Source organism: Diabrotica virgifera, chromosome 3 (assembly GCF_917563875.1).
Source record: "Diabrotica virgifera virgifera chromosome 3, PGI_DIABVI_V3a".
Classification (NCBI taxonomy): domain Eukaryota; kingdom Metazoa; phylum Arthropoda; class Insecta; order Coleoptera; family Chrysomelidae; genus Diabrotica; species Diabrotica virgifera.
The window spans coordinates 134,026,086-134,042,584 of record NC_065445.1 but is presented as its reverse complement, the minus strand read 5'-3'; the positions used below and the strand labels follow the sequence as shown (position 1 = coordinate 134,042,584).

The 16,499-nt window shown below is 33.3% G+C and overlaps 1 protein-coding gene across 3 annotated transcripts in view; it reads right to left on the bottom strand.

The window, feature by feature from the left end:
• The window catches only part of LOC114327482 (integrin alpha-PS2), a 673,912-nt gene that overhangs the window by 315,045 nt on the left and 342,368 nt on the right, over nt 1-16,499 (bottom strand). For all 3 annotated transcript variants that reach the window (XM_050646911.1, XM_050646912.1, XM_050646913.1), the window contains exon 3: nt 14,838-14,935. In XM_050646911.1, coding sequence (XP_050502868.1) covers nt 14,838-14,935 — 98 coding nt within the window. The remainder of the gene's footprint in view (nt 1-14,837; nt 14,936-16,499) is intronic.

The window sequence follows — 16,499 nt, the reverse complement described above, 5'->3', positions numbered from 1 at the left end:
TTTATGAAGCATAACGTAAACAATTAACGTAAAAAGTGAAATTATGTATAGTTCATATCATTAGCTACAATCCGTAAAAGTTTCAAGTTTCTACATTGTAAAAAACAAGAGAATTTAAGCATTTTCCATTAAAATCTTTTTTTTTATTTAAACAATTATTATTAAACATAAAAAACAATTTTATTGACTATTCGTGTATTGTTCCCGCCAATGCATATGTCTGCAAATTTTCATTCATTTCCATTAAAGAAAACAGTCAAATTAACGTCTAAAGATTTGATGTAAACTATTGAAGTAAAAAAAGCGTTTAAAAAGAAGAATATATGTAATTTATTTAATTCAAAATACATTTTACTGTTACCCGAAAACAGAAAAAAATAATTATTTCACAAATAAACATTGCTTTTCGATTAAATTCAATGTCCAAGCCAGCTCCCAACAGCCACCTGTTTCTTGGAAGTTTGAACATTTAATTTAAGCGAAAAGCAATGTTTATTTGTGAAATAAATATTTTTTCTGATTTGTGACAGCAGTCAATTCTATTTTGAATTAAATAAATTACATACATTCTTCTTTTTTTTTGTTAAATAATTTAATTTAATAATTTTTTGGACCCCTTGTATAAATAATTATGTAAATGTTTATATTAGTAAATATAGAATTGAATAACCTTTCAAATGAGCTAGCACACGACCCCTATTCTCATTTAAAAAATAATCGATTACGTCATCACGTTCAGATGTATGACGTCACTAGTATGGCATATATGCCAATATATCGTAATTTAAAAATAGAAATCGACCTATTTCGGGATTTTTTCTTAAAGTGGCAGGTTTACGAAATAACGAATTTATTCCTTTCATTTGCACCATACTGTATAATACAGTGATAAGCGCGCTAATAACCGGCAAAATAGCGCAAAAGATGGAAAACATAATACACTGCGGAACAAAAAGAGATGAAACTAGTGGAGGTGGAAATGATCGTTATAAACGTATAAATTAACATTACATTACATAGTTTCCCACCTTTAGACGTCTGTGAGAGGAGTATTTTATAAAATTCTACTGTCACAGTGACAGTTGTCATAATCCTCTCATACGTCTAAAGGTGGGAAACTATGTAATGTAATGTTAATTTATACGTTTATAACGATCATTTCCATCTCCACTAGTTTTATCTCTTTTTGTTACCCAATTTTCTGCACATATCTTCTTTTAAGGTCCACGATTCAACACCATAAAAAAGGACAGAGAACATTCACAGCATTCTTACTTTTATACCAAGAGAGGTTGTAGTTCTTGAAGAAGGCTCCCATTCGGTTAAAGGTGGATCTAGCTTTTCCGATGCGCGCTATTTCTTGGTTTTTGGTCCATTCTTCATTTAGGGATAATAGAGTACCAACGTCTGAATTCGATTCAACTAAGCGCAGCTTCAGACACTAAGGGTAAGAACAGAACAAGTGGGTCGAGGTGGAGGTGTAGGTTGCTATGGATGCTACTAGTTAAGTCGCGGCCGATATCGACATCACATAGCAAGGAGGTCACCTGCGCTCTGCGCTGTCAGTCGAGCTAGAACCACTATCACGTGAAGTAGTTTAATGAAATTTGAATGACAAAAAGACTGTGCTTTCTGTGAAAAAGACTGTGAAAAAAAGACAGTCAAGTGATGATAGTGATGAAATGTCAGCTGTAAATAATTAGATCCTCCTTCATATTTCAAAAATTTACTGAATTTAATTACTTTAGAAATTCAAAAATAAACTGAATACAAAAAAGTATCAACTCAGATAGAGCAGGTAATGACAACTTGGCTTCGAACGGACCAATCACAGGGAAGCATCCTTGTAGGCCGCGCAGTAGACATCCATGTAAAACAAACTCATTTTATTTTCAAAAGCATCGATGTAAACCTCCTGGACGGCATCGCGCTAATCCACCGCGACTTACCTGCTCTGTTCTCTTCCATTCGCTACAATGAGTTTGTTTTACATGGATATCGACATCGACCTCGACCTCCACCTCCACCTCCACCGCAACCCACTTGTTCTGTTCTTACCCTAAGAATATGAACCCGCGATGGTTATAACGCTCGACTATTTCAATGCTGGCTCAAGCAATCCCATGGGAGCTTTTACATTCCACGGCGACTTTACTGAACGTTCCAACCTCCATGTAATATGAAAGTTACCATGGGATTGCTCGAGCCACTATTGGAATATCATCGTGCGTTCTAGCGACCGCACGTTCAAATTAGTTTAAATTAGTGTGTGAAACTGGGGTAACAGATATTTTCCAGATTTAATTTTTCCAACAATTTACTTATTAGTTAAGTACATGCTCTCTCATTTACTAATTATATAACTAATACATCTAGTTTTTCCACCGTACTATAAAAAACGTATTGGTTATTCTGAACCTCGAACTCATCGGTCAGCGGTACTGCTACATTGCTACTTTTATTCTCGTACAGAGTTTTTTAAACGATGAATCTTCACGATATCCTATACTGTGTACACAGGTTTTGATCCAACAGAGATAAAAATAATTTTTATATATACAATTCACAAAAATAAAATAAGAAAGTGGAACGCGTCGATGACATTAATTTTTTTTTGTTTGGACGTGAGCTGTGTTTATAAGAAATACTGGGAAATTAGAGGAATTTTCTGAAAAAAAAATGGAATATCTTTTGACGATATCATTTGTCAATGGCAGTGGCAAAAGAATATTTCGTCCCAAAGATTATGCACTAAAGAATAATTAAAAGAATTTAGGAAAACCTTGAGTGAGAAAGGGAATCGTGGGTTAGCAGAAGTATAGACAATTAAATAAAACTAAACAAGAGGCTATAATACTGAATAATTAAAATAGGCTGCGAAAATAAAATATTTTGTTTGTACTTTAGAAACTTCCACAGAATGACACTTTGAATTTTAAATTGAAATTTTTTGTCAATTTTTGATTAAAATATTATGTCATATTTGAGAATCTTTGAACTAACTTTTATTAGCCAAATTAGCCAAATTAGCCAAACTAGAGCTCTAGACAACTCTAGAGAACTAAACTAAACTAGAGAACTAAACATTTTTTCGATTTTGTGCTTACCATTACAAAGCTTAATATTTGGGTTAAAATTACAAAACTTTATCAATTTTAAAGCGTTACCACAAACTTTAAAATGGTGGTTGCTAAAAATTAATGGTTGGTAAAATTTAATTTTTTTTATTCAGCTTAATTCGTCGACAACTTATGGCCATTGGATGGTACAGCGGGTTTATGCAATCAGGTCCCTAGTGTAGTGTGTGTGTTGAGTAAATGTCTTGTTGCTTAGCAAAGTCGACGTCCTTGTCTTTGCAAAGAGACGCTAGTTGTATCCGAACGTCTGCGGTCCCTCCGGTGAGTAGCGATCTCAAAAGGAGAGAAACTATTTTCATTTATTAATTTTTTTTAAATGAAAAATTCTCCATCCAGGTGATATTCGAACTCACGACCTTTAGGTCCAAAGGTAGGCGCCCCGACCACTAATCCACAAAGGGGTGTAAAATTTAATTGTTGCTTCAAATACTACAAAATAAGGCAACATCGTTTAATAACTATTGTAAAAAAAGCAACCTAGATATTTGTTATTGCACCCAAAATTGGGTAGTTTGGTCCCCAACAATCCCTCAAAATTTCAGATCAATCTATCACTTAGTTTGAAAGTTATTATATTGGTTTCTTTCAGATACCTTTTTCGCAGTAGCTTTAGTCAGATCAGAAAATAATTAAGACACGGTAATTCTACGTATACTGAATGATGGTTTAAGAGTTCTTCTTCTTAAGGTGCCTTGCATTTCTGTATTTTATAGGTTCCATCGTACATTGTCTAGTCAGATGAGATGTTAGATAGGGTTAAATTATTCTGTTTTTAGCAGCATTGCAAATAGTTCAGGGCGCATCTGTTTTGAGATGGACGTTGAGAGGTGACTCAAATTTTTTTGCAGAAATTGCCTGTAAATAACTCACATACTAATAATTGAGCTATCCTCCCACTCAAAAAGGTCCGGAACATTGTTTAAATAATCAAAATGTCAAAAAATTAAGGAAAAATTCGACCTTTGTTTTTTGATTATAACTTTAAAAGTGTTCACTTCCGAGAAAAGTCGTACTGACATAAAAGTTGCGTAATTAAATTTTCTATAACATAGGATTGGTTAAAATTTTTAAAAATTGTTACCCTTGATGCAAAATAGCAATAATGGCGAAAAAAACATAAAAAAACAAGTACTCGCATTTTACGTTTTTCAACCATTTTTTCTACACTTAGGACCTTTATATTTTACCCAGAAAAACTTTATAATATAGTAAAACAATACGGTAATTTTTGTTTAGATCGGTTTAATAGATATTGCAAAATAAATTTTGCAATCCAGCTTTGGCAAAAAAAATTCACTTTTTCAAAATTTTGCAGGACTCAAAATAAAGCAGACAGCAAGTTGAATTTTTTTTTGCATATAGAAGTGTACTGTACCTTTCATTTGCAATTTTGCAAAATTAAAATCGGTTAACTACCACGGCGTCAGAAATTTTTTTAAATAAACATTAATTTTTAGTGCTACGCGCAGGACAGCGGTATTTGATTCACACAAGTTGATTTCCACCAAAATTTCTTCCAATCTTTATTTAATATATTATTTTCTTACTCTATATTTTATTGTATTTTAATATTTTAATTCCACAAATATCAAACTAATGTGATTATTGTTTGTGAAATATTGTTTAAACAAATTGTATTAGTTTAAAAATAATAAACTTTCATTCTCTAAGTTAAAATATATGAACAAAGAAAGTTTTTGCTAAAAAAAGTGTTATTTCAAAGGACACAGTGTGTATTTATATTTTGCAATAAACAAATTTATTTATTTATATCGAAATGTACTAAAAATTAAAATTTATCAATCATTATCAAAGGTCATTGAAATGCCCAATCAGAGCAAACGTAGGTATCCTCTGTCCTGCGAGTAGCACCAAAAATTAATGTTTATTTAAAAAATTTCCTGGAGTCGTGGTAGTTAACCGATTTTAACTTTGCGAATTGCAAATGAAAGGTTCAGTATTCTTAGTAAATGAAAATTCAACTTGCTGTCTGCTTTATTTTCAATCCTGCAACATTTTGAAAAAATGAATTTTTTTGCGAAAACTGGATGGCAAAATTTATTTTGCAAAATGTGTTAAACCGATTTTAATGAAATTTACAGTATTGTTTTATTGTGTCATAAAGTTTTTCTGGGTGAAATATTAAGGTCCTAAGTGTAGCATAAATGGTTGAAAAACCTAAAATGCGAATACTTGTTTTTCTATGGGTTTTTCGCAATTATTGCTATTTTGCAACAAGAGTGACAATTTTTAAAATTCTTAAATAATAGTATTAGGTCTGGATCCCGCGTATGAAAAAAAAGTTGATTAATAGCAAGCTGAAAATTTGTTAATAGCTTAAGGGTGTCTAGTCGGACAAACTTTGATATATGGGAACACTGGAACAGGGGAAGTTTTAATTGTGGAACAGATTAAATATTTGGAACGGTCAGACCACGAAAACGGCACATGTATTTTGTCCGACAGAACAGACTTAAACTCTCCGAACAGACATTAAACTCTCATGCAAAAATCAGACTGCTATTTATCACCAAATGGGCGTTTTAATGAGTGGAACATGTAGAATATGTCAAATGACAGGAATTATGACAGGTGATAAGTAGCAGTCTGATTTTTGCATGAGAGTTTAATCTCTGTTCGGAGAGTTTAAGTCTGTTCTGTCGGACAAAATAAATGTGTCGTTTTCGTGGTCTGACCGTTCCAAATTTTTAACCTGTTCCACAATTAAAACTGCCCCTGTTACAGTGTTCCCATATATCAAAGTTTATCCGACTAGACACTCTTAAGCTATTAACAAATTTTCAGCTTGCTATTAATCAACTTTTTTTCATACGCGGGATCCAGACCTATATATTGTACGAAATTTAATTACGCAACTTTTATGTCTGTACAACTTTTCTGGGAAAATGAATATTTTTAAAGATATTATTAAAAAACCAAGAAAAAGATTGAATGTTTCTTCATTTTTTGACATTTTGATTATTTAAACAATGTTCCGGACCTTTTTAAGTGGGAGGATAACTCAAATATTATTATATGAATTATTTTCAAGCAATTTCTACAAAAAAATATGTGTCACCTCTCAACATCCAAATATACTAATAGTTTTACAGATGCGTCCTGGTCTAAAAGCATTTCATAACTATTTATTCCTGTCCATTGGCGAATATTACGTAGCCATAACATTTTTTCACGCTCTAGACCTCTCTTACTCACTATCTTTCCTTCGAGTACCAGTTGCTTAAAAGTGTATCGTTCTCCTCGTAATATATACCTGAAGTAGGCAGTCTTCTTAATTTTTACTTAACTAAAGAGTTTCCTATCCTGTAAGCCCGCTCCTCTTAATACTTCCTCATTTCTGATTTTGTCCGTCCATGATATTCTAATTATTCGGCACAGGCACCACATTTCAAAGACTTTAAGTATGTTAATGGAGCTGGTTTTTAACGTCCATGCTTCCATTCCATACTAAAATGTAAATTAGAGTTGGAGGGTCAGATAATAGAACAAGTCATGGAGTTTGAATATCTAGGCATCACACTCTCTAGCTATGGAAAGCTCGAAACAAATGTGGAAGATCAAGTGAATAAAGCAAACATAGCCGCAGGTTGCCTAAATGAAAAAATATGGAAAAATTGATAGTATGGATAAAAAGATCGGAAAATAAATGAAAGGCACAATTTACAAAAGAATCATCAAACAAATAATGGCATACGCGACAGAAACACGACCTGATACAGAGAGAGCAAAAAGAAAGCTAGAAACAGCAGAGATGGAAATCATTCGAGAAATCGATGGTAAGACACTATGGGACAGAGCTAGAAGTGTATATATACGACGGAGATACAAGGTGGACAACATTAATTATTGGGTGCAAACAGAAGAGTAGAATGAACGATCACATAAGCCGAGTGACAACAAATAGAGTAGTAAGGACAGCGAGCGACGGTTACCCAAGTTCCCAATAAGGAGACGATCAGTGAAAAGACCACGAAAACGATGGAATGACAAATTACTGGAGGCTCATTGACAAAAACAGACAGTCATATCTACACAAAAAGCAGAAATAGAAGAAGAAGGAACAAAGACCTATGACACAGAATCAGAGTTACATATTCAGTTACAGAATCAGACTTGCAGAGTGAAATTGTGATGGGCTAGCCACGTGGCAAGGATGAAGGATGAGAGGTGGACACACCCTATGAAAACCAAGCACAGATAGACAAAACAGAGGAAGACTACTTACCTCATGGCAAGATGATCGATAATTTGCGAAAGGTGAGGAAAAATTGGATCCATATTGTTCAAGACCTTGCCCTCTGGACTCAAACAGGGGTGACTATGTCCTTCAGTGCACTTAAAACAGACTGATGATGATAATGGTGATGATGCTTTTAATAACATTAACTGTCTACTTTTCTTGTTATTGTATCTGTATTTAAATCCTACTGTACTAATGTATTTTGTAAAAAATAAACCAAACATAATTTGAGTGGACGTTAAAGAGCGGTTATTTAACTCGATCCTATCGTCAAAGGTTATTGATGGACAGACAATACCGTACATTAAAATTAGAAGCGATCACATTTTTTTTACTAAAGAACGCGTGTTAAATGTCGAAAGCCGTTTGAGTAGGAACACAGCTACAATAACCACAGTTAATTTGGCGCTCGTTTAATCATCCTCTCTATTCACAGACTTACTCTTATAGACAAAAGAAACGAATATAGTTTTTATATTACGCAATCGTAAGTAGGGGAGAGAGTATTAATCACAATAGCAAATATTAGATATAAAGAGAAACGAAAAAGCATTTGTTTATTTTGATATTTCAATTAAAAATATTTAAAAGACGAGAGACTAAGTTTTTCAACTTAATAAAAATATTTGTAAATTAAATATTTTTAAAAGATTTTTAATTGAAAAACTTATTGGCCCATTTTCCTGGTGACACCTCCAAGGCTTCTACAATATGCAAGCCAAATGGATGCTGCAGTGAAGACAAAAGGGAAGGAATTCTACACTATGCAATTCACAACCCCCGTCTGAATTGGGGGGGTTGATGGAGGGTATGACGGGGGTTGTGAATTGCATAGTGTAGAATTCCTTCCCTTTTGGGAGCAGCATCCATTTGGCTTGCATATTGTAGAAGCCTTGGAGGTGTCACCAGGAAAATGGGCCAATAAGTTTTTCAATTAAAAATCTTTTAAAAATATTTAATTTACAAATATTTTTATTAGGTTGAAAAACTTGGTCTTTTATTTAGCAGATGCCGCTACGCACCTACTACCTTCTCGTCAGTTGCAATGGGGGATTAATATGTCGAAAATTTTTACCTGGGCCAGAGAAAGCAGCCTATGCAGTCTCTGATGAACCTCTAACAAGAGGTGAAATCGTCGATAAGAGTGCTGGCTGCACTCTCTGATCTAAGTAAAGGTTAAGACAGTTTTGGCTTCGCATTGCAACTGAATAAAAATGGTATACATTTTTATTTTTTTAAAAATATTTCATTCCGCACTTGTTATAGTATTTATTTGATTTGCAAATATGATATCAACATTTTCTGATCGCCACATCAAAGACGAAATAGCAAAATAGCCGAAAAAATATTAATTATGTTCCATGTTGAATACCTCCGCTCAAGTTCTCTTTGTATGGTGTATTCCACGAACGACTGCTTAGGATTATCGCGACAACGAATATTTTAGTGTGCAACATAAGAAGTACGAAAGTATTTTGCTCTAATAATTACTCCAATAAACAACAATATAATTTGCAATTTACTTTCGTTCTTCATATTTTGCACAGTAAAATATTCGTTGTCGCGATAATCCAAGGAGGTCGTATATCGTGGAATGGGGTATATGCGATTGCGTGGGTGTGAAAAACAGATGCTGTTTCTCGCACTATAACTGCAAAAGCATCCTTGCCTCCCCTACTATTGCTTTTAATGTGATAGCTCAAAGATGCATGGATATGAATTGAATGTGCATGTTTGTTACGTTGACTTTGAAAAAATAAAAACATTCGACAAGAAACGACATGAAAAATTAGGCCAAATTCTACAGACATAGATAAAAACAAAAACATAGACAAAAGTTACGAATAATAACAAACCTTTACTGGAATCAAAGAGCACAAATTGTAATAGATAATGAATCCAATTAAAAATTGAAATTAGGAGAGGAGTTAAGCAAGGATGTATTATGTCGCCACTACTAGTCAATGTATGAATCCATTTTTGAAGAAGCATTACTATCTGAAAGTAAATGAATAATAATTAAAAGAAGAACTAATAACATAATATGTATATATGCAGATGATATCGTGATTATGGTAAGCTCTGCTGAAAAAATCCAACTACTACTAAACAAGACAATCAGTTTCTGTGAATAATATGGACTAAAAATTAATTTAAAAAAGACTAAATATACAGGGTGTAACAAAAATACGGGTCATAAATTAAATACCATATTCGGGGTACAAAAATAGTTCGACTGAACCTAACTTACCTTAGTACAAATATGCACATAAAAAAAGTTACATCCCTCTGAAGTTACAAAATGAAAATCGATTTTCCGATATATCGAAAACTGTTAGAGATTTTTTAATGAAAATGGACATGTGGCATACTTATGGAAGGTACATCTTAAAAAGAAATTATTGTGAAATTTGTGCACCCCATAAAAATTTTATGGGGGTTTTGTTCCCTTAAACCCCCCAAACTTTTATGTAAGTTCCAATTAAATTATTATTGTGGTAATATAAGTTAAACACAATGTTTTTAAAACTTTTTGAATCCTAGTATTTTTTCGATAAACCAGTTTTAATCGAGATGCGGCTTCTTTTTTAATATGTTGTATTAACAATATATAAATTTTATGGGGGTTTGGTGCCTTTAAACCCCCCAAATGTTTGTGTATGTTCGAATTAAACTATTATTGCGGTATCATTAGTTAAACACAGTGTTTTTAAAACTTTTTTGCCTCTTAGTATGTTTCCAATAAGGCACCGTAGCTTCTTTTCTAATATGGTTCAAAATATACCTCAAACTGTAATTTATAAATAAATATTTTCATATTATTACCAGGTTTCTAATAACCGTACAATAACAGTATACAAATATGTGGTGGATTTGACAAATATTCAAAATATCTCTATAAAAACTATCTTTTCGAAAAAGTACTAAGAGACAAAAAAGTTTTAAAAACATTATGTCTAACTAATGTGGCCACAATGATAATCTAATTCGAACGTACACAAAAGTTTAGGGGGGTTTAAGGGAATAAAACCCCCATAAAATTTTTATGGGGTGCACAAATTTCACAATTTCCCAGAATATGTGATTTAATTTATGACCTGTATTTTTGTTACACCCTGTATAATATGATAACTAAGGAAACAAATATTTAAACAAACATATATTTGGGAAATATACCGATAGAAAAGGTTGATAAATAAAAATACCTGAAAAACTGGATTTAAAACAGCGATATGAAATGCTAAGGTTCATAATACAGGGAAAGATAAGAGGAGAGAGGAGGGAGGCATATAGGAAGAAGGAAAGTGTCATGGTTGAAAATTTTAAGGGGATGGTTTAAATACAGTTCAATAGAACTCTTCAGAACAGCGATAGATAAATACAGTAAAAATAGTGATGGTGATATCTAACGTCCAATTTGATGACGGTACTTAATGAAGAATACTTTTTGTCCGAACTCCGGGCAACAATATTAAAACTTCCTGTCAATAAGTGAATAAAAAATAATTCAATTTTTCGAGCGCTGCTAAACGTACATTTTGAACTTCATAAAATAATCGAATATCATTTTTAGTTTGCTACATAAAATGTTTCATAGCTTCTAGAATGGACCAAAGATATTTGTAAGCTGAAACTTTTATTTCTTAATGTTACTAACTTTTAACATTATCGATTTCTCATGTATCAATATATCAGTATCGACTGTTGGTTATCGATTTAAACGATCGATTTAATTTGTATTGATATCAAATGCACCACTCTTGTTGGATACAACCGTAAAATATGTAACTTTCTACATCATTTGTGTACATCATACATAAACGCCACTTTCCCCTAGACATTAACAATTAACAATTGTTGGTAAATGGTGCACTTATCAACGGAATTACATTGTAAAAAGCAATGAAACGATGTACACAATTAACCTGCAATTATATCATTACGTATTTAAGAGTCCGCAAAGCAAGAATTTCTTTTATATCAACTCCATTCAACATTTTTTCAATTGTAGCGTGAAGGGATGTTACGAATAAAAAAAAAGAATATGTATGTTAACAAGAAGAAATGATTGTGGACGATACAAATTACAGATAGCGTTTAAAAATAGTTAGCTAGAAAGAAAAAGTAAATGAAATAATTAGAGGAATCATTCTGGTATGCGAAAACAATAGAAATGCAAGGATTAAATAGGGCTATTAAACTGCAAATAACACAGCGATCAGTTGACGTAAATGGTAAAGTTATTTGTATTTTGTAAAGATCATCTAATATAAATTTGTATTAATTATAATAAATTATTATGAAACCTGGGTTTTTCCCTCACTGTTTACCTGCTTACCCCCGATTTTTGGGACAATTTGGAATCTGAATTACGAAGTCTACTTTTGATTAAAACTCCTAGTCTCCTACTATAGTATTTCACATTATGTTTGTGGAATACTATTGAATATTAGAATATAATATTATAAGGTTTTTGAACTCCTAACTGGAACATTGAGCTTCATTGAAAAAGCTCCATTGAGTTCCATTTTACGCTAAGGTCTTCACCTCATTCCAAGACTTTTCTTGACCTCTTATATATCGGAATAATGGAACAGAAATAAGTTGGTTGTTGGTTTAATAAAATTATGGAAGTGGGATAAATGCCAGACGAATGCCGAATCAGTATATTAGTACATGTTTACAAAAACAAAGGATATATACAACAATGCACAAATACACGGTCATAAACTACTTGAAAATTGAAAATACAGTCCCACCATGAAAATATGAGAGAGAGTATTTGATTGGCGGATACATGAAGAAACATCCGAAAATTAGTTTGGATTTCTGCAACGCAGATCCACAACAGATGACATTTTCATTATAAGTAACTACTTATACTTATACAGTGGAACCTCGATAAGACGGATTAATCGGGACCGCGGCCGTTCCGAGTTATCGAAAATCCGGGTTAGCCGAAGAATATGGTAAAAATTAATAAAATACATATAAATAATAAACAAATACACATTACAATAATTGCAAAAACATGAAATAAGTACATAATGCACAATACATCTAAATTACGTACAGTTGTATACAGTATTGTTTATTTGTTGGTAAAAAACTCGATCAAAGTGAAAAAATGTTTGTTTTGTCTGATGAAAATCGATCCGGGTTAGCCGGACTTCCGGGTTATCGGAGGCCGACTTATCAGGGTTCCACTGTACTTTTATTATATTTATCTTCTTCTTCTTCTTCTTCTTCTTCTTTTTGTATAGACATGACTATCTGTTTTTTCAATGTGCCTCTAGTAAGTTGTCGTTCCATCGTTTTCCTGGTCTTCCCACTGATCGTCTTCCTATTGGGAAAACGTCTATCGCTGTCCTGACTACCCTATTTGTTGTCATTCGGCTTATGTGGTCATTCCATTCTATTCTTCTGTTTCTTACCCAGTTATTAATGTTATCCACCTTGCATCTCGGTCGTATATCTGTACTTCTAGCTCTGTCCCATAGAGTCTTACCATCGATTTTTCAGAGGGTTTTCATCTCCGCTGTTTCGAGCAATCTTTTTGTCCTCTCTGTGTCGGGTCGTGTTTCTGCCGCGTATGTCATTATTGGTCTGATGAATGTTTTGTAAATTCTGCCTTTTATTTCTTTTCTGATATTTTTATTTCTCCATATTGTGTCATTCAGGCAACCTGCGGCTCTGTTTGCTCTATTCACTTGATCTTCCACTTCTGTTTCGAGCCTTCCGTAGCTAGATAATGTGATGCCTAGGTATTTAAACTCCATCACTTGCTCTATTATCTGACCCTCCAGCTCCAATTTACATCTTATTCGATCTGCTGTTATAACCATGCATTTTGTATTTTTTGAGGAAATTAACATGTTAAATTTTCTGGCGATTATGTTGAATTGGTGCAGCATACGTTGTAAATCATCTTCACTTTGAGAGATTAGTATTGCATCGTCCGCATACCAGATTATTTTAAGTTGTTTTTTCTCCCATTTGGTATCCTTTTTTAGTTCTTACTTTTTTTATTATTTCGTCCATGATCAGGTTGACCAATAAAGGACTCAAGGAATCCCCCTGTCTTATCCCATTACCGGCTTCAATTGGGTCAGTTAGTTCATCTTCCACTTTTATTTTTATTGTGTTGTTCTGGTAGATGTTTTCTATCGTTTTAATTATTCCCAGAGGTACCTCTCTCGAGTATAACAAGTGGATAACGTCCTTTAATGTGAGCCTGTCAAATGCTTTCTTAAGGTCGACGAAAGATAAATATGCCGGTTTGTTGTATTCCAACGATTTCTCTTGAACCTAAAACCTTGTTGTGCTTCCCGACCTAAAACCTTGTTGTGCTTCTGCTAATGTTATATTTATCATCTGATAAAATAGAGAAACAAAGAAAAACGCTCATACGGTGTTTACTGATCTTAAGAAAGCATAGGTATGATAGAATTCCTCAAGAGTTTCTGTGGTCAGCGCTCATTAGAGAAAGAGTTCCCGATAGTATTATATTATGTGAAGATTTTTTGTAATGTACGAGGGAGTAACAACTAGTGTTAGTACAGGTGTGACAAAGCCTGTTTTGTTATTAGAAACTACTGAAAGATATTTAAACAAAAATTGAAACAATGGAAACAAACTCTTGAAAAAAAAAGGTTTAAAAATTAGAAGTGATAACGTGATAAGTGGTAAGTGAAAATGATAACTTTGGATGATAAAATGATTGCAAAAGTAATAGTTTAAAATATTTACGATCCTCATAACAGATTAATGGGGAAATAGATGGAGATGGAGATTCATCCTGTAGAATTATTCTGGGGTAGATGAAGTAAAAGGAACCGAGTAATATGTTGTTGAAAACGATTCCAGGAACTAAAAGGGCGATTCTCTAAAACTGCTATAAGACCAGCTATGACGTATGGAAAAATGAAAAATTAAAAAGAAAGCGGAACAACGAATACATGTGGATGAGTCGAGTACAGAAAAGGATAAAATTGAGAATAGGTGTAAGTATTAGATGATACCTAAGAGTAGCAGTAATTGATGTCAAAATGAGAAAGCAAAGGTTAAGAGATTTCAGTCACCTTCAACGTCGAGACCCTAAACCTTCGACCGTGCCCTAGACGCTAATCACTCAATATGAAGAATTGATGATTTGCAAGTTCCTGTGAGTAATACGGGAGGAAGACCTAGGAAAGACATGAAGAATAACTAGGGAAGCCAAGTCCACATAGGGATAAAAGCAAATAACAAACAACAATGGCAAATAGAGCCATCATATTATAATTTCTTATCGTATTACTCGAATTAATGGTAAGAGAATAAATTGTTTAATTAAAAAAAATATACACTTTCATACCACTTGACTCTATAAAATAATGGAGCTTTCCTTATTTGACAATAATAAATACGAAAGATTAATAGTTGAAATGAAAACTCACCACAACTGGACCGTCCATGCGTCCGGATGAACTTAGTGTTGCACCAAACCACTGCCAGCTTTTCTCGTCAATTGCTGTATCTCCGAAACCAACATTGTCTGTAAAAAATAAAACCAAATATTAGAGAAGCCATGTATTACAATGGTTACTAATCAACAGTTATTGTTGCTATTTAGCAACTTATAACATTTGAAATATTTCTAAGTGGTAGGATATCGAAACGGATCCAATATCGAATGAGTCGACCAATATGCATATCTTGAAACAATGATCAACTCTACAGGAGATTACTTACAGGAAATCAAAATCAGAATAAAAAAGGCTAGAGCAAATTTTAACAAATGAGAAAAGCGCTCTGCACAAGAGATTTGAAGTTGGAGCTAAGAGTTAGGTTGGCTAGGTGCTACGTTTTCTCGACTTTGTTTTATGGAATGGAAGCTTGAACTAGAATCATTCGAGCTGTTGGTGTACAGAACAATTCTGAAAATATCATGGACAGAACACGTCACAAACAAAGAGCTTCTGAGAAAGATGAATAAAGAAATGAAAATCATAAATACCATCAAAACAAGAAAATTGGAATATCTCGGACATATTACACGTGGAGAGAGATACAGCTTGCTCCAATTGATTATGCAGGGAAAGATTCAAGGAAAGAGAAGCATAGGGAGACGCAGAATATCCTGGCTGCACAAGTGGTACGGATGTACATCAAATGAACTTTTTAGAGCAGCCGTCTCTAAAATACGAATAACTATGATGATTAGACGTAGAATACATAATAGATGTATATCTATTATACAACACCGCCAAATTAAAGAAATAACCGAGATTGGCGCTAGTGATGCTGCCTAAAGGCACATTTCCATTAGTAGAGTTAGCGCTTGAGTTGAATACTAGTACTAACCATCCCTGCAGTTCTATCAATGAAAACTTAATTAATCGAGTAAAGTACTAGATTTAGTAGAGTATATAGAGTTAAACGGCTACTCTAGCAAGTAGACTAGTCCGGCTAAAAAGCATGCTAGTGTACTCGACCCAGAGCCTATTTTACTTCAAATCAGGCCCGAGGCACTGCATAATTTTCGGGCCCCTAACAAAAATTTAATAGTAATAATAATATTTTTTTTAATATATTAATTATTTAATAGAAATATAGTTGCACCAGAAATTTAAATTTTTATTAACAAGAAATAAAATTTATATTTAAATAATTAAACAATGTTTAATTGTTTAAAGTGCAAAAACTACCGTGGAATTTCTCTACTAGGCATGTACAGTATATTATTATAAAGTCCTCACGTAAGTATAATATTATAAACCAGCGGCTCCAACCACTAGCAGAAAATATTATTGGAGAGAATCAGACGGGCTTCCGACGGGGAAGATCGACACTGGATCAAATATTTACAGTCAAACAGATCTTGAGCAAATCATGGGAACACGATATTGATGTTCGCAACGTGTTTGTAGACTTCAAACAGGCATACGACTTAGTCAAAAGGAACAGACTATACTATATGAACAGCTTATAGGGACTCGAGTCATGTTAACTAACTTTCGAGATATATGCAAGAAACTGTCTGGATATGAAGTACTTTTCTGTAGTAAACAAAAAGTACGCCATACGATTTCTCTATTATTATAATATACTGAATCGGG